This window comes from Diabrotica virgifera, chromosome 2 (genome assembly GCF_917563875.1).
Source record: "Diabrotica virgifera virgifera chromosome 2, PGI_DIABVI_V3a".
Lineage (NCBI taxonomy): Eukaryota > Metazoa > Arthropoda > Insecta > Coleoptera > Chrysomelidae > Diabrotica > Diabrotica virgifera.
The window spans coordinates 75129114-75151482 of NC_065444.1; the positions used below are offsets into that span (position 1 = coordinate 75129114).

A 22369-nucleotide genomic window follows, 5' to 3' on the forward strand; every position below is an offset into this window, starting at 1 on the left:
ATATAAAAATAATTTTTAATAATTAAATGTAATTATATTTTATAATAATTTTTATTTTAAGATAACATAAGTCTTTCTTTAGTAAATGACTGTAAAATAATTTCTTAATTGTTATAAATAAAGGCACTACGACTTAAGAAAAAAAAAAACAATTATCTCGGCTTCAGTTGGTTGTAAAAATTTTTATTTTTTTATAAATCTTCGTTTTGTCTTCAGCAACAATAATCTGTAAGTTAGAAACTCATAGGATGTGCAGGGCCGCTTCAGCTCTAAATGTTTATAACGAAATTTGCCCCCTTATTTTCAAACCTAAAAATTATCTCGGCTTCAGTTGGTCGTAGAAATTTTTTATTTTTTTTACAAATCTTTGTTTCATCTTAAGCAGCAATAATCTGTAAGTTAAAAACTCATAGGATGTACAGAGCCGCTTCAGCTCTAAACGATTATAACGAAATTTGCCCCCTATCCCCCCGTATTTCAAACCCAAAAATTAGAGGTTTAAAAATGTTTTACGCATTTATTTACATCATAATATGAAAATACACTTTTTAGAAGGAGATTAGATGTTTCACCAACTCTCTACGATTTTTTTTCAAAAAGTTATAGCCTTCGACATTTGACCTCTTGGGATAAACAATTTATGATATCTAAGCAACAAATTGAGTCAAAACGAAAACAAATATTGTATTTACCGTCTGCAATAAACTCAATTTTAGAGAGTTGCAACGGGAAATAAGTTATTAAAAGTATCCAGTGAACAATATAAGACATTAAGTTAAGGTTAGTGATAATTAAAAACATTAAAATCGGTGAAATAACATCAAAATAGAACCAAGGACATACAAAAAGTAAGATCGCTAAAATTGTTAAGCCTGTTTAACAACAAAACGTAGACACGAAACTCTGGCCGATGAAATTGCGACGTTGCCGTTGTGAGTAGATTTTCCAGGTAACCACAGAAAATAACAACCGATAACAAATATACAAAATAAATACGGTAAACGCTGTCTTCTCTGCACTTTTGAGGTGGAAGACAGTGTTTGGCGCCGGAAAATGGAAAGGTATCTGGAAACTTTAGACAGTGATGACACACAGTCAGAAGGAGTGTCAAAAAGGAAGGACAGATATATGGATAACGAGGAAGATGATATTTTTAGAAAGAGCAAAAAGTTCTCGAGAACACCAACAAAAAATCAAGAGAAAAGAAATGAAGAAACAAAAATTGATCAATTATTAATAATGGTGAGACACCTCACCGATGACATTAAGGAAATAAAAAGAAATCAAAAAGAAAGCAAGGAAGCAATAGAAAAGCTCATTATAGAAAACAGAGCGCTGAGAAAAGAAAATGCGGAACTAAAACAAGAGAATATAGAAATCAAGGAGGAACTCAGAGAAATAACAAACCACATGGAAGTTATGGAAAAACACCGACGAATAAATAACGTAGTCATGAATGGTCTAAAGATAGACACATATGAACAAGCAGGGTTAAAAGAAACAACTAACAATTTCATCAAACAACACTTAGGAGTAGAGGTTAAAATAAGGAATGCTCACAAGCTAGGAGAAAAAACATGCCTCATTGAATTAGAAAACCAAGAAGAAAAAAGAAAAATAATGGAAAAAAAGTATAAGTTAAAAGAAATAAGAGGGCTGAAGGTATATATTAACGAAGATGCAACCATAAGAGAACGAGAAATACAGAAAACAATTAGAAACATTGCTCAGGAAGAAAGAAACAAAGGAAATGAAGTCAAGATTGGAGTAAAAAAAATATGGGTAAACAACAACGAATGGAAGTGGAACGACAAAGAAGGAAAAATGATCAAAACAACATCAAAAAACTAGCAGACAATTGTACCATGGGAATAACGATGACGACACAAGTACAGAAAAAGGATAACGATAATTCAAAAAAAGGACAAAAGAGAAAAAAAATGAAAACCGGACAAAAACACAAGAGAACATGTCGAAAAGAACACTTACTTTTAGGAACATGGAATGTAAGAGGCACATATAGAGAAGGTAAACTTAAACATCTAGCGAGAGAAATCGAAAAGTTCCAATTTGACATAGTAGCCTTGCAGGAGACAAAACAGCTGGGAAATGATATATTAGAAATAGAAGGTACAGTGTTTTTTAATAGCGGCGGAAAGAATAGAACATTAGGCACAGGTTTTATGCTACGAAAAGAACTAAAGGAAGCAACAGTAGAATTCAAACCAATATCAGATCAAATATGTAGTATCAGGATCAAGGGAAAATACCAAAAAATCACTCTCATAAATATTCACGCACCATCTGAAGAAAAAGATAATGATGTCAAAGAATCTTTTTACAGTGAACTAAATAGAACAATCGAAAGTATACCCAGATACGACATGAAAATTATTTTAGGCGACGCAAATGCCAAAATAGGGAAGGAAGAAGTATTTAGACCGACAATAGGAAAACATAGTAAACACAATGAAACTAATGAAAATGGACAGTTCCTCATAGATTTTGCAAGAGAAAAAATATGATCATAATGAGCACATATTTCGAAAGAAAAGAAATACACAAGGAAACATGGATATCGCCAGATAGAAAGACCAAAAACAAAATAGATCACGTGCTGATCGAAAAAGAAGAGCAGCAATGTATAAAGAAGATTAGAACATACAGAGGACCAGATGCCGACTCCGACCATTACATGGTGGGTATCAAAATGAAGCAACTGATACCTGAAAACAAAAACAAAATAAAAGAAAAGAAATGTATAAATAAACCAATTCGGTTTGCAACAAAAAAAGAGCAAGAAACATACAGAGAAACAATGGAAAGGGAACTAAAAAAGATACAAATAGAAGAACAAACGGAGAACAACTGGGAAATCATAAAGCAAGTAATGAACAAAGCAGCAAAAGAATGTAATAAACAAGAGATTAAAAAGAGGAAGGAGTGGTTCGACATAGAGTGCCAAAAAGAAATAGAACTAAGACAATCATTAAGGATGGAAATGATCAAGAAAGAAACAACAGAGACGCATGATAGATATATAGAACAAAGACAAAAAGTAAAGAGGTTGTTGAGAGAAAAGAAGAGAAAACACTTAGATAATAAGCTAAAAGAAATAGAAGAGAACTACATAAATAAAGAAATAAAAAACCTGTATCAAGGTGCCAGAAACGAGAAAAGAGGATACCAGCAAAAACCCATATTCGTTAAAAACAAAGCTGGAGATAATATAAGCGGCGAAGCAGAAATAGTAGAGATATGGAAAGAGTATTTTGACGAATTACTAAATGGCAAGAATAAGCCAAACCAAAATGAATCCATAGAAGCAGAGACAGAAAATGAACAGTTAGAAGACATAGAAGATAATCCACCGAGCAAAGAACAAATCGAGGAAATAATTAGAAATCTTAAAAACAACAAATGCCCTGGAAGCGATAACATAACAGCAGAGATGATGAAATATGGTGGAAAATTGCTGAATGATTGGATACACAAAATCATAAAAGATATATGGTTAAAAGAACGAATACCAGAGGACTGGAAGGAAGCAATTATCTGCCCATTACATAAAAAAAACGACAAAACATAATGCAGTAATTATAGAGGAATAGCTTTACTAAATACCGTATACAAAATCCTAGGAAAATCAATAAAAGACAAACTTGAAAAAGAAGCTGAAAATATAATAGGCGAATATCAGTGCGGATTTAGAAGAGGGAGAAGCACAACGGACCAAGTATTCGTAATCAGAGAATTACAAGCAGAAAGCTATGAACACAACCTACCAACGATAGCACTATTCATCGACTTCCAACAAGCATACGATAGAATAAAGAGGAAGAAATTAAAAGAGGCGCTTGAGGAATTGGGAGTTAGGAGAAAGCTACGTAACATGATACATCTCACTCTGGAGAATACAGAAAACCGAGTCAAAATAAACAATCAATCATCAGAAAAATTTATAGTAAACGAAGGATTAAGACAGGGCGATCCTCTGTCATCTTTACTCTTCAACTTATGCCTAGAAAAAATAATGCGAGAAGCAAAAATCAATAGAGAAGGACTCATATATCAAAGAAGACACCAAGTTTTGGCGTTTGCGGATGATGTGGTGTTACTGGCAAGAGGAAAAAAAGAGCTACAGGAGATGGTACAGAGAATAGTAAAAGCAGCGAAGAAAATGGGACTATATATAAATTCAACTAAAACAAAATGTATGGAGTGGACAGATGGTCAGTTTAGGAATGGTCAAAAGTTTAAAGTAGAAGTAGAAGAAGGAACATCATACGAATTCGAAATGGTAGAAAGATTTACATACCTAGGGGCAATAATATCACGTAAACCTATCATTAAAGAAGAAATACAAGCTAGAATAATGGCAGGCAATAGAAGTGTACATGCGCTTAATGTAATGTTGAAAAGCAAGTTTCTATCAAGAAGGGCAAAAGTACAGCTATACAAAACAACTATACAGCCAATAGTAACATACTGCAGTGAGACATGGACAATGACAAAAAATGAACAAAATTTACTGGAGATCTGGGAAAGGAAAATACTAAGGAAGATATATGGAGGAAAAATAAGGGACGGTTTATGGATAAGAAGATCAAATGATGAGTTAAAACAATTATACAACCAACCTAATATAATAGGAGTGATAAAGGCTCAGAGACTTAGATGGCGAGGTCACATTGAAAGGATGCCAAACACGAGGACTCCAAAGAAGGTACTAAACTACACTATAACTTCAAGAAAGAGAAGAGGAAGGCCGAAAAATAGATTTAAGCAAGACGTCGAAAAAGATTTGGAAAGAATGGGGCTAGAGGGCCAAAAAAGAAAAATGAGTGACAGGAAGGAATGGAGGAAAACCACATATCAAGCCAGAGAAGAGCTCAGCACATAAAGAAACGTGAAAATGAAGAAAGAAAAAAAAACAAACTTTTCAAGCCATGGGCCTCTAAGGCCTTTAGTGCTATTGTATATATTGTATATAAGCAACAAATTCGTTAATCTGGCTTTAAATTTTTTTTATGTTTGAAATTGAAAGAAAGATCTTCATTTTAAAGCTTTAAAAAATAAAAAAAAATTATTTGTACAATAAATAATGCAATTGTAAAAAACGGCCATTTTGGACCTTTCGCAGGCTGTTTTGCAATAACCAATTAACCAAATTAAACTTACCGTACCTCAAATTGTAGGTTTTTTAATTTACTACAACTTTCTATTAAAAGGTTTTTCTCTAAAATCAATATCCTAAGCTTCAAAATTAAAAATCATTAAAAATTGCAAATTTAACAAATGAAAATCGCAATATAAAAAAAGCGCACAATATTTTTGGTTACATTTTAGTAGAAGTTATTCCTGGCATCGTCCTTTACAACACCTGATAGGTTTCAAAAATTCCTGAATTATATCCTGAAATCGACTTATTTTTTACCCACAGCCTGGGGTATTAATATTTTTTTAATTATATCATTTTACTTACTAGAAGTGTAAGAGATGCATTTACTAGGTTCTCCGGGGCAACACTTTGCAAAAAACTCATCAATTCCTCAGAAGTTGAATTTGGGTTGAAATTTGGATCTATGATTGATGCTATCTTGTAAGCGATAGCTTTGTGTTTCCATTGATATCCCCATGGACAAAGTGCAGATCCACTTTGTGATATTGCAGCTCTAAATAAACCTAAAAAATCAAATATGTGGATAGTGTACAATAATATCATGAAATTTAAAAGAAGACAATTAGAAACTAACAATAGAAAATACCAGAATGCTCACTAAATAATTATTAATAATGAAACAAGCCAAGCTAAAACAACGTGGCTTAGAGAAAAATATAGCAATATAAAAGAAGAAGAAACTTAAAAGTGTAAGGTATACTAATCAAATTTTAAACAGTGTTAGCAGAAAACAACAAAAGAGAAATAACTAAAATAATTTAGTAACAAAATAACAAAACAAAACATTCAATTACAAAATAAAAGTTTTAAAGTTTTGAAGCGAAATTCCAACAACATATGCAAGAAAAATATACCGGGTGGTGAATCATAAAACGGGCGATAGGAAACTCAATGTAAAATTCTAAACTGTTGAATTCCTGCTTTCCTAATTATTTTACATCAAAAGTCATGAGAAAATATTTGTAGAGGATTGACATCTATATTAAAATCAAAAGTTAAAATTGTAATAAATGTAATAAAATTGTAATAAAATAATACATTTGCCACAGTAGGAATGTGTGTAAAAGTTAGGCCACACGTTACTATTTAACTGACAGTGCTCACACCATTGACTTAATAAAAAATCTTTATTATTATAGTCTAAGAGCTGGGAGCGGATTTTGTTCGTGATAAGTAATATGGAAAAACTATAAGTGGATATGTTGAATTAGTTGTGTACATGACTTTCACCAACGGCCGGAAACCAGAGTGGGGGCCGAGGGTAGTTATAAGGGGTCAAATTCGCGGTTTTTATTATTTTTTTTTATGAAGCTCATGATCGAGTGCACCAAAATTTAGGAGTAAGTAGGTCATGACGTAACTAATTAAAATCTTCAGGGGCGGAACGCTGCTTGGGGTACAAAGGAGTGGTAGGCAGGGCTGAATATAAAAATATATGGGGGTTTTTTGCCGTTCGTGATCGAGATAGCGCACCAAAATTTGGGAATAAGTAGATCATGACATTACTAAGTGAAATCTCCAGGGGCGTAACGCTGCGAGGGGGACAAATGTTGTACAAGGTCACAAAAAAATAATACACACTGCGACTTTGATCTCTTAAAACTACCCCCATCCCCAACTCTGGTTTCCGGCTCTGGGGATTTTACTTAGCTAAGTCATGGTCTACTTATTTTCAAATTTTGGTGCACTCTCAATCTAGAACGTCGCAAAAAACCCCTTATGTTTTTTATATTCACACCTATCCCCACCCCTTTATCGGCCACGCAGCGTTACACCCCTGGAGATTATACTTAGTTACCCCATGACCTACTCAGCTCTGGTTTCACTCTCTGGTTTCTGGCTCTGGGGATTTGACTTAGTAATGTCATGGTCTACTTATTCCCAAATTTTGGTCTACTATCTCAATCACGAACGTCGCAAAAAACCCTTTATATTTTTTATATTTACCCCTACCCCCACCCCTTTGTCGGCCACGCAGCGTTCCGCCCCTAGAGATTTGACTTAGTTACGTCATGATCTACTTATTCCCAAATTTTGGTGCACTATATCGATCATGAGCGTCATAAAAAAAAATAATAGAAACCGCGAATTTGACCCCTTATAACTACCCTCGGCCCCTACTCTGGTTTCCGGCTGTTGGTGAAAGTCATGTACACAACTAATTCAACATATCCCCATATAGTTTTTCCATATTACTTATCACGCACAAAATCCGCTTGTATCTCTCCGACTATTAATACTTTCTCCGCAACTGAGGGTATCAACTGTTTTGTTTTTAAACAATAAATGATAAAATAAACATATTGACAGTTTAAAAATGTGAAAATAATAACTTCATTGTGACACATTATTTCACTGTGTGTGGCCTAATTTTGTGCTGAAAAACTGAAAAATGTATTACATTTTTACAAAATTTTGGAATATGTTTAATTCGTAGAACAATTTTAACAGTTATTTTCAATACATATTTCAATGCTCCACAAATAGTTTCTAATGTCTTGATGTAAAATAGTTAAAGAAGCAGGAATTCAGTAGTTTATAATTGGTTTATCCCGTTTTCCAATTCACCACCCGGTATACAGAATAAGAAACAAAAATCGTCGAGGTTGTTGAATTCTTTTACCTGGAAATGTAAACGTTTCGTTGTGAGCACCAACGAACGGCAAGCTCAGTTCCTGCCCAAAATTACAAACCGGGGATCAGAATTAATGACAGAAATAATACTATACTAGGTCAAAACTACACTTTTAGAAATGAAAAATAACAAACCCGCTAGCGGTGACGTAGTAGGGATCCAGGTGATCAAATTAGGTGGAAATAAAATTATCCAGGTTTCGGCCAAACTTTTCACGGAATGCATCTACCAAGGAAAAGCCCCTTTCACAGTGCAGTCATTGTTTTATTACATAAAAAAGGAGACAAAACAGATCCAAAAAACTACCTATTAGGTACAACACGTCGCCAGATTATCAGACAACCGATGGACAAAACGTATTTTCGAGTGGAGACCGCGAGAAGAAGTACTATTGAGCAGAGTATGCTTATCAACCAGTGGACTGGCGACCTGATGCGTGTTAACAGTAACTGGATGCAAGCCACCCAAGAGAAGGACGAATGAAAATACCTGACGGAGACTTATGTCGGACGCGTACAGATTGATGATGATAATGAACCAGTGTTAACAGCGATTTGTGTTTCTTGTATTTTTGTGACCATGAAAACTATATATACGACTAACCTGTCGATTTTTGATTTAGCAGATGATGAGTCACGGACGCTCCTCCTGCGCTTTGTCCAAATATCGTCACTTTATCTGGGTCTCCTCCAAAGGATTGAATATTTTGTTGAACCCACTTCAAAGCAAGCTGTTGGTCTTTCAAACCGTAGTTTCCTGGTATAACCGTATCTCCAGTAGAAAGAAATCCTAAAAAGTATTGCAAATTGCTATATTAGTGATGTAAAGATATTCGTTCATATATTCGTATCGATGCTTAATAAAAATTAGTTAATTCTGAGAGTGTGTCTATCTTTATACTTAAAAAACTGGATAAATTTACGTTTTCACAAATTGGTGTCGGTGCGTTATTACCAGTAAAAGTGTACCTGAATTTTCTCCTTCGTACACCTTCACCTAAACTGCAAATATGTGAAAATTTATTCTCTTATTTAGACTTAGGCAAATATGCAAATAAAAAGGTATGAAATATGCGCATAAATATGCAGTACTTTACCCAAAAATATGCATGTTTATCTAGAAAATATGCATGTAATATTTACAATATTTTTTATTCACAAAAATACTTACAAAATCTTCACATGTATGTAATGTTGTATTAATAATATGTAAATAGGTATTTTACAAACTAGGCTTATGTAACTAAATATTTAAGTGTTTTAACAAATAAATGATATTTTTAAATTGTGGTAAGAATAAACTATCAAATGCTGTTCAAAATTTTGTAATAAAAACTTATGGCTTCTATTTGAGTACAATATAAAAATTTCCCTCTACATCAACTGTCCAATATGTATTATTTTTATCGTTTTCTAACAATGATAATTTTTTAGAGAATTCTAATTGGGGAATAGTTTTCTGAACAAAACTACAGTTTGATTTTATGAATGACACTGAACTGTTTATTTTCGGAATTTTCAAAGTAAAATAATTATTCACAAAATTACAAAGACACGTTTTCACGGTTTATTTTACAACAAAAGTGAAATGGGCCGTCATAATAAAAAATTTTACTTAGAGATATAAACTGGCAGATTTTGGAACCCTTGCGTCAAAGACAAAACGTGACAAAACTATGTAAGCCGCTATCTTTTATTAGTTACTACATTCCTATACCGAAATTTTGAATTTTAAGAAATTATAAAACAAAATTAAATATTGCGATTTCCAAGCTACTTATTTGTTACATGAATATAAAAATATATATGTATAGTTACAACCAAAATTTCAAATTATATGCACTTTATGCACACTTATAAAAATATGCAAAAATGGACATATAATATAGCCCAGTAAGGATCTACGAAAAAACGTCTATTTTTGGATGTGAGAGGTGGCATTCGGATTTTTGCAGATAAAGTTAGGTGACACCTTCAGTAATAATAATTGACTTATACTCCTCCTCAAATATGCCCGGAACATTCATAAAAAAATTAAAATATTTAAAAATTTCGAAAAACATCGATTTTTTTTCTGCTTTCTTTGCTTATAACTTTAAAACGATTCGTTTTGGAACAAAGTCGTAGAGAAACAAAATAAAGATAATTCAATTTTGTATGATATACGACTGGTAAAAAATGTCTTAAGGTATTACCTTTTCTGCAATACAGCAATAAATACAAAATAAGGGGGCAAAATAAGTCTGTTGTTATTCAATATTTTTTAACCACTTTGGTGGCACTTAGAACCTTAGTAACTCGCTTAGGAAATTATTTGTAACATACTTAAATCGTGTACCAAATTTCATTAAAATCGACCTAATAAATTTTGCATAATACATTTGCAATCTAAATGTTTTTAAAAAAGTTCAAATTTTTTAAAATCTTTCTGAACAAAAAGTAGACCATTTAGAAGTTGGCTAGTTTTTTTATATATAAAGAGGTGCTCTACCTATCTAATACACTTTAGAGAATTAAAATCGGATTATTGAAGGGGCCCCAGCAATATTTTAAATTTATAAACAATATTTTGGCTTATAAACAAATAGCTTTGTTTAATAATAAAAAAATTAATTTTTAGCAATGCAAATAATTAAAACCGGTATAATTTGACTTAAACTTTCAAATGCTGTCAGCAGAATTGCTATTTTATTTTTTAATCAAACGTTATTCGCGTTCAAAAATTGCAATTTCTCGATTTTTTGAAAGTTCCACCGCGTTTATCTCGAAAACTATGCATCCTACGAAAAAACTTGTAAGAACATATTTTGCTTAGAATTACCCAAGAAATACAAAAAAATGTTTTATTTTGCGAAAAATCGATTTTATGTAATCCCTCAAGTTCTTTGTTTATAACAATCTTATCGACATCCGGATCAACTGTTACCCAAAAAATTCGTGTTCTACGGGTCAAAATACATAAAAAAACTTGGGTAAGTCCATCTAAATAAAGGAGCCCGTAGCACCCCATCCTGGCCACAGCACTAATTTGTTTATAAGCCAAAAAATTGTTTATAATTTTAAAACATTGCTGAGGCTGCTTAAATAATTCGATTTCAATTCTGTAAAGTGCATTAGATAGGTGGAGTACTTCTTTATATGTAAAAAAATTGACAAATATTTGTATGTTCTAGTTTTTGTTGTGCAAGATTTTAAAAAATTTTAATTTTTTAAAAAAAGTTTAGATTGCAAAATTATTATGCAAAATCTAGTAAGTCAATTTTAATGAAATTTGGTGTACGGTTTTAGCACATTACAAAAATTTTCTAAGCGAATTAGGAAGGTTCCAAGTGTAGGCTTGTTTTGCCCCCTTATTTTATATTTATTGCTATTGTGAAGCAAGGTTGATAAATTAAGACATTTCTAACCAATCGCATCTGATAGAAAATTTAATTATCTTTGTTTTGTTCGTATAGGACTTTGTTCTAAAATAAATAGTTTTTAAGTTATAAGCAAAAAAAGTAGAAAAAAAACGAAATTTTTTGAAATTTTTAAATATTTTATTTTTTTTTTATTTATGTTCTTGGCATATTTGAGAAGGAGCATAAATCAATTATTATTAACGAAGTTATCACCTAACTATCCGCAAAAATCTGAATGCCACCTCTCACATCCACCTAAAAACAGATCCTTACTGGTCTTAATGCAAAATATGCAATTTGCATATTTGCCAAGTCCACTTATTACTTATATAGGGTGTCCAGAAATTCTGCCCACAAACAAAGACAGTAGATCTATCAGGTAATTTTAAGACAATTTAACCAAATTCCTCTAGTCCGAAAATGCTTCCTAAGGGAGCTAGAGCTTTTTGGAAATGGCGTTTTTTAATTAGTTTTTCATAAATACCTCCAGAACACTTCTAGCTAGAAAAACAAAAATTGGTACGCATAATATTTACCTTCCAGAGATAAATCGATTCCATCTATTGCAAACTTATAGTACGGGTCATAGGCATCCGTTTTGTGTAGGGTAAAGGAATTTTTTATCGCATAACTTTTTTGTCTTTAAATTCTAAGCATTTTTCACTTTGGATTATTAAATTGTGAGGTATACTAGTACCAAAAGGTACTCTTGATTTAAGTCGGTAAGACACACCGTTTTCTAGAAAAATCGATTTGAAAATTTTTCGTCTCTTGAATTTGAAAAAAAAATTTTTTCAAAAAAAGGTGTATTTTACCAACTTAAACAAGAGTAACTTTTACTACTAGAATACCTCATAATTTAATGATCTAGTGTCAAAAATGCTTAAAAATTAAAGACAAAAAAGTTATGTGATAAAATATCCGTTGACCTACCCAAAACATACGCATATGACTCATACTAGAAATTCGCAATTAATGATATCGATTCATCTCTGGAATGTAATTAAACGTGCAAGTTTTCGTTTTTCTAAATATTTTTTTTTAATTTTTTTTTGAAATTTAAAAAACGAAAAATTTTCAAATCGATTTTTCTAGAAAACAGTGTATACTATCGACTTAAAACAAGAGTACCTTTTATTACCAGAATTCCTCACAATTTAATAATTCAGAGTCAAAAATGCGTAAAAGTTAAAGACAAAAAAGTTATGTGATAAAGTAACCGTTGCCATACCCAAAATGGAGGCCTATGACCGGTACTAGAAATTTGCAATGGATGAAATAGATTTATCTTTGGAAGATAAATACGCGTACCAATTTTTGCTTTTCTAAATGGAAGCGTTCCGGAGGTATTTAAATAAAACTAATTACCAGACGCCATCTTCAAATAACTCTAGCTTCCTTAGGAAGTGTTTTCGGATTAAGTGAATTGGGTTAAGTTGTCTTAAAATTATCTGAGAAATCTCCTGAATTCGTTGTTGGTCGGTAGACTTTCTGGACACCCTGTATATATACTATCGGTTTACAACGTTCTTCGCTTTCCGATACCCATTCGCCATTCCTCTCTGCCCGCACAGTTTGATATACTTGCAGGCCTTTTTCTTCCACGGCTTTGTTTATTCCTTCCTTCCAACTTTTCCTCGGTCTACCCCTTCTTCTTCTTTTGTACTTGTTTTGTACTTGTTTTGGGATTCCGTCCTCATACATTCTTTGTACGTTACCAAATCATCTTAGTTGTATTTCGTTGATTTCGTCATTTATTGTATGTGTTAACTTGTATGCGTTCATTGGTGAAATGTTTTCTTCTTCCTGCAGCTCTTCTCCAAAAATCTATTTCGGTGACCTTTAACATTTGCTTCGATTTTTTTTAGGTCACACTTCGCAGCTATATGTTATAATGATTTTTACTACGGCTTTATAGATTTTTTTCTTATTTTGATTGTTTATCTGCTTGTCCCATAGTACTGAGTTTAGAAGCCTAATTGCTTTTCTGTCCTGAAAATATATAGCTCTTTTGTGGCTCCGTCCAATGTTCCGTCATTCGTGATTTTCATATCCAGGTGTCTTATATTAAATATACCTTTTATAAAGAAAATTTTTCATCAATTTTTTTTGTAATTAATGGTATACAGCCAGCTAGAGGAAATTCTTCCTTATGGATTTTATATTCGTTATATTTACTGTTTGTTTCTCCCCCGCCTAGGATCAAGTCCTGCTGCGTCCCACCTATATTCATATATTTGGTTTTTCCTATGTTAATCTCTAGTCCCCATTTCCTATATTTCTTTATTAGCTTTCTCGTCATATAACTGATATCATCGTAGTCTTGTGCTATTAGTACCTATTTGGTCGTCTGCGAAACAACGAGTATATTATGTATGCTCATTCCTTTATTACTTACTTACCTAATATACCAATTCTGTATGAAACTGTTACAACAATAATGCCTTGTTCCATATAATAATGAGGCCCGTAAGTGTAAAAGTTAGCGGTACCGCCAATAAATCCCCCTCCGTAAAACCAGACCATAACTGGCAATCCTTGGTTTGGCAATGGATACTAAAAACAATTGAATGTCCTTATACATAAACTGTGACAAAGGATTACATATACATATCATCCATTCTATCTGTGTCGCTATTTGAAATTCAGGAAAATGGCCATCTGATTGGTGTACCTCAATTTATATCCCACTACACAAAAAAGGAACTACTACCAGATGTGAAAACTACCGCACACTGGGTAGAATGCATAAAACGTAGTAGATGCTATTGCTTCAGCAAATAGTATCTAATTTGTAGCATTTTCTTTTACATAAAAGTAGGTGCTTTGTTGAGAAGGCCGTACTACACAACCGAAGTACCTGCTACTGACCTAAAGGATCTACTACTAAACGTAGCACCAGCCGTAGTGCCGTTGTGCGCATCACACATCATACCAATCGTATTAGAACTAGTTTTCCATGTGCTATTGTGTTTTGTGAATTTACATTTTTACGCACCTAATTATTATTAGAATAAGTGAGTTGTAAGTAAAAATGAGTGGTTCAGATTCAGAAGTGACAAAAGAGTTAGGCGAGGACAAAAATGAACAATGATTGTTCGTTAATCTTCTTGAAAATTATCAAATTTTATTTGATAAGAGAATGATCCCAAAAATTAAAAATGAAAAAGAATCTGCATTGAATAAACTAACTGCTGCCTTTAATGAAATAATCGAAAAAACCTAGAAAAATAAATGAGTTAATATGGGAGGTAACCCTTATTCCAGCGCACTGTATGAAAAAACCTGCACGATTCATGATAATTACCTAAATATTTTACGGTAAATATCGTCATTGTATCTTCTTCCTGGTTTGTAGATTTTTCTACGACAAACATTCATAAATGCTGCCATTTTTTAACAAAAAACACCTACGCCGAAGTCGTTCATCCACCAACTTCACCTAAACTGAAGCAAATTCTACTAAACTAGCAAATAATTCAAAAGCGTAGTACATCCTTCTATATATCTGGTAAATAGTAGCAGATGCTACGGAGGAAAGCAAATGCTTTGTAAGTGTAGCAAATTCTTCAAAAATGTAGTACGTACCTGAAGTATTAGCAGGTACTACGTTTTATGCATTCCACCCAATGTCACTGATAACACATGCTAGTAAAATCTTGTTGCATATTACATATCAAAAACAGATTAAAAACCTATCTACATTACCAAATACCTCTGGAACAAGCGGGGTTAGTAAAGGGTAAAGGTACAAGGGAACAAATCCTGAATCTGAGACAACTCATTGAAAAGTCTAGAGAATTTCAAGTACCTATGATTATATGCTTCGTTGGCTACCAAAAAGCATTTGATTGTGTAAGCTGGATAAATCTGTGGTCTGGATATGGAAATTTTAATAGAAATGAGCGCACCAATACACCTGGTGACACCTATTAAAAATCTGTACCAGTCTAATATAGCAACAGTACGACTAGATCAGAAGTTCTCAAACCAATTCAAGACCGAGAGAGGTGTTAGACAATGATGCGTGTTGTCATCTGACTTATTTAACATTTATGGTGAACATGTCATGAGGATGCTTTTAGAAGGATGGGCCGGTGGAGTAACAGTAGCTGGTAGGAAAATCTCCAATTTAAGATTTGCTAATGACACTACATTTATAGCAGCAAATGAGGAAGAAATGGTTGATCTTCTGCGAAGAGTTGAGTACGAAAGCAATAAAGTTGGTCTGAAAATCAATAAAGCTAAGACAAAAATAATGGTGGTCGACAGATTCGACACTATTCAACTGACTAACATGTTACAGGAATACCAGATAGTAAACACCTTTATCTATCTCGGGTCTAGTATAACTAACGATGGTAACTGTGAAGCAGAAGTTCGGAGACGTATTGGTATGGCCAAAAATGCGATGAGTCGCCTAACTAAAGTTTGGAAAGACAGATCTATCTCTCAAAATATCAAGATGAGACTGGTGAATACCCTTGTATTCTCAATATTTCTATACGGAGCAGAGACTTGGACTCTTCGCGCATGCGAGCGCCAAAAAATTGATGCCTTTGAGATGTGGGACTGGAGAAGAATGCTACGCATACCTTGGATAGCTCATAGGATAAACGTTTCCATTCTAAACCAACTCAATATTAAAAAAGGCTGTCCACAATATGTCTGCAACGAATTCTGCAATTATTTTGTCACGTGGTTCGCAGAGAGAGATTAATTGTTTCTGGAAACGTTCCGGGGAGAAGATCAAGAGGACGATCACCAACTAGATGGTCTGACCAAATAAAGCATTCAGGTGGAAACTCATTCTGCGAAGCTCTTAGAGCAGCTGAAGATAGAGACCAATGGATAAACATTGTTAGGAATATTATAAGAAATCACGATCCTCAGTAATGAGGAAACGACAAGAGAGAGAGAGAGAGAGAGAGAGAGAGAGAGAGAGAGAGAGAGAGAGAGAGACATAATAGCCCAGTCGGGATAGCATTTGACATTGCATTAGGAGCTGCCTCAAATTTTATTCTTCTAATGTTTAGGGGAAGTCAATAGTAATGTAAATTAATTTTAAATATCGATTGAATTTGACCGTTGAGTTAGCCTCCATCTTGATTTTAAACGAGAACCGTTTTTGCTCAATATCTCCGCCATTTTCAACTTTTCGACAAAAAATATACAAATTAAAATTGTTGAAAATGTAATTTTCTATAAGTTCGTTTATTATAATTTTTTTCGCGCGGTCCATATTTTCCGAGTTATGGGGAAAAACAGTGACAGTTAAAGAATAATTATTGAGTTATTGAATTATCTTGTTTATTATTACATTTACAACAAATTTCAACCCATACAAAAATGAAGAAAATTAAATTTTGTACAATTTTGATCTCTTTTATTTTTTTTAGAAAATCAATATTTAAGGTATTACGTATGCGGTAAAAGCGCGAGCGTAAGACCCGATTGATTTTAAAGCAATTGTGTTTGTTCAATATCTTCCCCATTTTCAACTTTTCGACAAAAAGTGTAAGGACTGAAATTGTTGCAATTACGATTTACTACAAATTTTCGAGAGAACCAGTGGCGGGTCTAAGAGGGGGGAGGAATGGGAAAATTACCCCCAACGGGGTCCAAAATTAAAAAAAAAAGAATGTGTGTGTACTTTGTACGCACGTAAGAAGTTATACTTCTATGATTATAAACGAAATTAATATACTTTTTATTTATATTTTATTTAAATATTAAATTAATTTATACTTAATACTTCTCAAACATTTTTATTAAAACAGTGCCAAAAATTAAAATAATAAAAAAATAAAACACACACAAACACATTAAAAATGCCACAAATGATTTCTGAACATTAATTGTCGGAAAAATTTTTAACTAAATACGTATTTTCTGAAAATAAAATTATATAATAAATATACTTACAATCATAAAATGTATAAATAAAAATAAAAAAAATAAAAGTTTCTATTGGGATTCGAACCAACTTACCACGCGGCTGGTATTTGCGTTGTATTGGGATTCACCCGCATTAAAACTGCACCACAGAGACAGCTTGTCATTATGTGCGAAGATCGTCTAACTAAACAGATTAACCTTTTGACATTTTTAACTTATGTAAATCAAATTATTTTGATTTTGAATTGAAATGATTTAGAATTGAAAAAATACAACAAGACATAGGGTAAGAAGACAATATATTAGGTGAATATTGATAGAAATTTTGATGGTAATCAAATTATGTAAAAAAAAGTATTACATACTACTTATGTATTTTGGTAGGTTCAAGGTAGGTATCGGAGCCCGTATAACGACTAATAAATTTCGCAATCACTTGCGTCGTGCAAAGTGGCTATATTCAAATATCATAACAAAATTTGATCAACTATTTATAAAACACTTACCAGTGAAAGATTCTTTAGCTTTGAATAAGCGAGATCTGCGGCACTCATACTAGGCACAGTTTGATGAGCTTTTACATTGGCATGCAACAATCATCTCTTCTATGTAAATAAGTCCAAAAATATAATATGAAAACTATTTAAAAAGGCAGTATAACCATTAACTAACTTTTTGTTTGTTGTTTCTCTTCCTACAAATTTTAAAACGCAACAAGCATACATTATAACCAAACACAGTCCCACAGCTGTGCCACAGCTGCCATATTGGATAATTTTTGTCATGTCATTTGAACATCCAATCAGAACAAAGTTATAATGCGCATGCGCCCGGTCGCTAGGTTTTCCCATATAAAATTTCACCGTCAATACGCCCGTAAAGAAGTATAACTTCAAAAAATTGTTGAAATATTAATATATGTTAGCTGACATGAAACTTAATTATCGACAGACAAATTCAACCAATAAAACCCGCTAGTTAATAAAATTAAGTGAACTTAATGCATATAAGTTATTATTTATGTCTTTTATGTACTTAGTTTGGTTGGTGTTTCATTGGAAGTTTCAAAAATTGTATAAAATATAATTTCTCTTTATTTTTGTTTATGTACAAATATGTCGTAAAGTTAATAATAAATTAGACAATTCACTAATTATGCTTACCCTCTGCTTCCACTATTTTCCTCCTTAACTCGAAGAATATTAATCGCATAAAAAAATTGTGACAAAGAAATTGTAGGAAATTGCGTTTCCAACAATTTTAGTTCCTACCGTTTTTGTCGAAAAGTTGAAAATGGCGGAGATATTAAGCAACAACGGTTCTCCTCTAAAATCAATATGGCGGCTAATGTAACCGCTGAATTCAGTCGAGATTTTAATTTTACACTACTATTGATCTCCCCTAAAGGATAGAATTATAAAATTTGGGGCAGCTAGGAAAAAAGATTCAATTCAGTAATTTTGCTCCCCCTATCACTTTTTACTATTTTCCCACTTAACTCGGAAAATATCAACCGCATGAAAAACATTGTTAAAAGCAAATTGTACGAAATCATATTTGGAACAATTTAAGTTGAAATAGCGTTGATATTGAACAAAAACCATTGCTACAAAATCAATCAGGTCTTACGCTCGCGCCATTATCGCATACATACTACCTTAAATATTAACTTTAGCAAAAAAATAAAAAAAAAACTAAAATTATGTCGAATTAAATTCTCTCTATTTTTGCATAGAGACATTTTTGTCGTAAAACTAACAATAAACGAGATAATTCAATAATTATGCTCGATTTATATATAACTGTCATTATTTTCCGCTTTAACTCGGAAAATATCGATGGCACGAAAAAATTTATGAAAATAGAAATGATAGAAAATTACATTTTCAACAATTTTGGTTGTTATACTTTTTGTTGAAAAGTTGAAAATGGCGGAGATATTGAGCAAAAACCGTTTTCGTTTAAAATCAAAATGGCGGCTCACGCAATGGCGGAATTCAGTCAAGATTTTAAATTTACACTACTATTGACTCCCCCTAAAGATTAAAAAAATAAAATTTGGGGCAGCTCCTAATGCAAGGTTAGGCTTGTTATTCGTCTAACCCGACTGGACTATAAACTAATATACAGTGATGAGTACGCTAAGAACCGGCAAAATAACACAAAAAATGGAGAACATATAAATGTAGACTTACAGTGATGATGGTGACCTACTAGAACATGATGATAAATGAAGAAGAAATTCTGATAACTTGGATAAGTACATAACTAAACCACCTAATGACGTCAAACACCAGAAGAACAACAGATATTAGGTGAATACGACGAACCAAAAATACTAGAGGTAGGAGTACGTACCTACTGCAAGATATAAAGTTGGCAAAAGACAGGAAAGCTGTTGGCCCTAATAATATCCCAGTAGGTAATTTACGAAGAAAACATTAAAATATTGGTTAAGTTTTCAACCACGTGTACTCAACTAATGAATCTCAGAGGACTGGTTGAGGTCCAAATTCATAACTTTACAAAAAAAAAACAACGTCCGAAACCATGTAACAATAATTATACTTAGTATTTCTTATGATGGGGATGAAGATCAATACTGTGAAAACCAAAGTTATGAAAATATCAAGGAACAAAAATTTACCTCTTCCAATATATGTGAAACACCAACAGCTTGAATATGTAAGCCAATACAAATATCTTGGTTGCTGGTTCAACAATCAACTTGATTATAAACAAGAAGTAAGGGCGAGAATAGAGATAGCCCCACAGGGGTTTATCAAAATGAAAAGCTTATTTTGTAACAGTAGCATTAGTATCAGCCTTAGATGTCGTTTTCTGCATTGCTATGTGTGGTCAATACTTTTGTATGGAACGGAGGCCTGGACACTCAACACAACACTGATGAACAAGTTAGAAGCCTTTGAACTCTGGCTTTATAGAAGAATCTTGAAAATACCTTGGACAACCCACACCACAAACAAAGATGTTCTGAGGAGAATAGGTACAGATAGGGAACTGCTAAAAATCATTTAAGTCAGAAAAGTTAGCTACCTGGGACACATAATGAGAAATGAAAAGTACCGCCTCGCGCAACTGATCATCCAGGGTAAGATTGAAGGAAAACGAGGTCCCGGTAGGCGCCAGATTTCATGGCTTATAAATATCAGAGACTGGACCGGCCTTGATTCAACATCTTTGTTTAGAGCCGCATTGGGCAGAGACAGATTTGCAAGTGTAGTCGCTAACCTCCACTAAAAGAGAAAGCACCACAAGGAGAAGATTTCGTATGAGTCATTAGAATAAATGGGAAGAAAATCAAGATGAAACGCAGTTTGGATTTATGTAGATTCAATTAAATGAGAGTCTAAACATGACGCACCACAGAACATAGAACATACTCAGCGGTCCAAACTGTCCTAGTACCTGCGACCTCGATGACCTACGGCATAACAAGCAAGAAGTTTTGGACGTAGTCCAATACTGGGCCAGAAATTTTGAAATTCCTGAAACGAAAAACTAAAGTAATAATAAGAAAGTTAAGTCCACAAGAGGATACAGGATGGCAACAGCAGATCTAAAGATGATTTTTGCTATCTAGATGATGCATTAATTATGGCAGAAAACCAAAACGATATCCAGATGATGTTATTGTATTGTTACAAAACTGACTTTTCTATGATCTTTTAGGCACTAATGTTTAGTTTTAGTTGACTTTATTTATTTTTAATGACTTACTTCTAAACAAATGAAAAACACTGAATTTATATCTTTTATTTTACAAACTACGATATCTAATTTATTTATTACTTCTTCTTCTTAAAGTTCCCTCTCCTATCGGAGGTTCGATATCATAATGGCTATAGTCACTTTATTGGCTGCTGCTCTGAATAGTTGTAATGAACTACAGTTAAACCATTCTCTAAGGTTCCTCAACCAGGAGATGCGTCTTCTTCCTATGCTTCTTCTTCCTTGGATCCTTCCTTGCATAATAATTGTCAGCAACTCATATTTTTCTCCTCTGGTAATGTGACCCAAATATTCTAGTTTTCTAGTTTTTTTACTTTTCATAATTTCTAACTCCTTATTTAAACGTCGTAGCACTTCAACATTGGTAATCCTTTGAACCCCCTGAATTTTAAATATTCTTCTGTAACACCACATTTCGAACGCTTCTATTCTTCTTATGTGTTGTTTCTTCAATGTCCAAGCTTCCATTCCATATAGCAATATTGAAAATATGTAGCATCTTAGAGCCCTCAATCTGAGAGGCAACTGAAGGTCTTTGTTTGTAAGCAGTGTCTTCATTTTTATAAATGCTTGCCTTGCAGTTTCAATTCGGACTTTAATTTCTTTGCTTTGGTCTTTTTTGTCATCAACCCAGGTTCCCAGATATTTGTATGTCTTAACTTTTTCTATTTGGGTTTGCTCTATCATTAATCTTTCATTTCCATGTTCTGTTTTTGAGACAATCATAAATTTAGTTTTTTTCTTGTTTATTTTTAGTCCGTATCGAATGCAATAATCGTTAATTCTATTTAGCAATTCTAGTAGCGATTCCGGGGTGTCTGCCATTATAACGGTCTCATCAGCTAATCATATGTTATTTACTATTCTTCCGTTTATAGAGATTCCATCACTTAACTCCGCTAATAAATTTTCCGTTTATAGAGATTCCTTCACTTAGCTCCGCTATTTATTACACTAAATCTAATAATTTATTTACATAATTACAAATTCAAAAATACCGTGCCCGATCAAAGTACACCGACGTATTCAAATTCACAAATGAACTCTAATTCCAAAAATGTCTATTTATATAGTTATGTATAATTAGTCTACTGATTTCCAGAAAAATCGAAAGGTAAATATTATTTACAGAACAATAAAAAAGGATTATCGATAGCTTTCTAGATACGCCGATTGTAAACAAGTTTCTTTTGTCTCGCCCACAGAAAGGGTCTCAGACAGTTCGCAGCCAGAAGCTTCCGGAATTGACAGGGCAGGCCTGGGACCGTGACAGTATCGATTTTATACAATTAGTATGAAGTAGGTAAATCATGAAAATATACATAGAACAAACTAAATCCATAGTAATTAAAAAAAGGCCCATGCATTGAAAACTGGCATAGATAATTGAGCAGGCGATTGATAGTGACTACAGGAATTCAATTATTTTCTTCTTCTTCTTCTTCCTCTTCTTCTTCTTCTTCTTCTTCTTCTTCTTCTTCTTCTTCTTTGAGCATCATAA

At 33.0% G+C, this 22369-nt stretch overlaps 1 protein-coding gene across 1 annotated transcript in view; it reads right to left on the bottom strand.

The window, feature by feature from the left end:
• The window catches only part of LOC114333514 (cholinesterase 2), an 80293-nt gene that overhangs the window by 38726 nt on the left and 19198 nt on the right, over window positions 1-22369 (bottom strand). Inside the window, exons 4-6 of the mRNA XM_028283399.2 lie at window positions 13620-13773; window positions 8421-8606; window positions 5486-5685 (exon numbers count right to left, since the gene is read on the bottom strand). Of these exons, the coding sequence (XP_028139200.1) occupies window positions 5486-5685; window positions 8421-8606; window positions 13620-13773 (540 nt within the window). The remainder of the gene's footprint in view (window positions 1-5485; window positions 5686-8420; window positions 8607-13619; window positions 13774-22369) is intronic.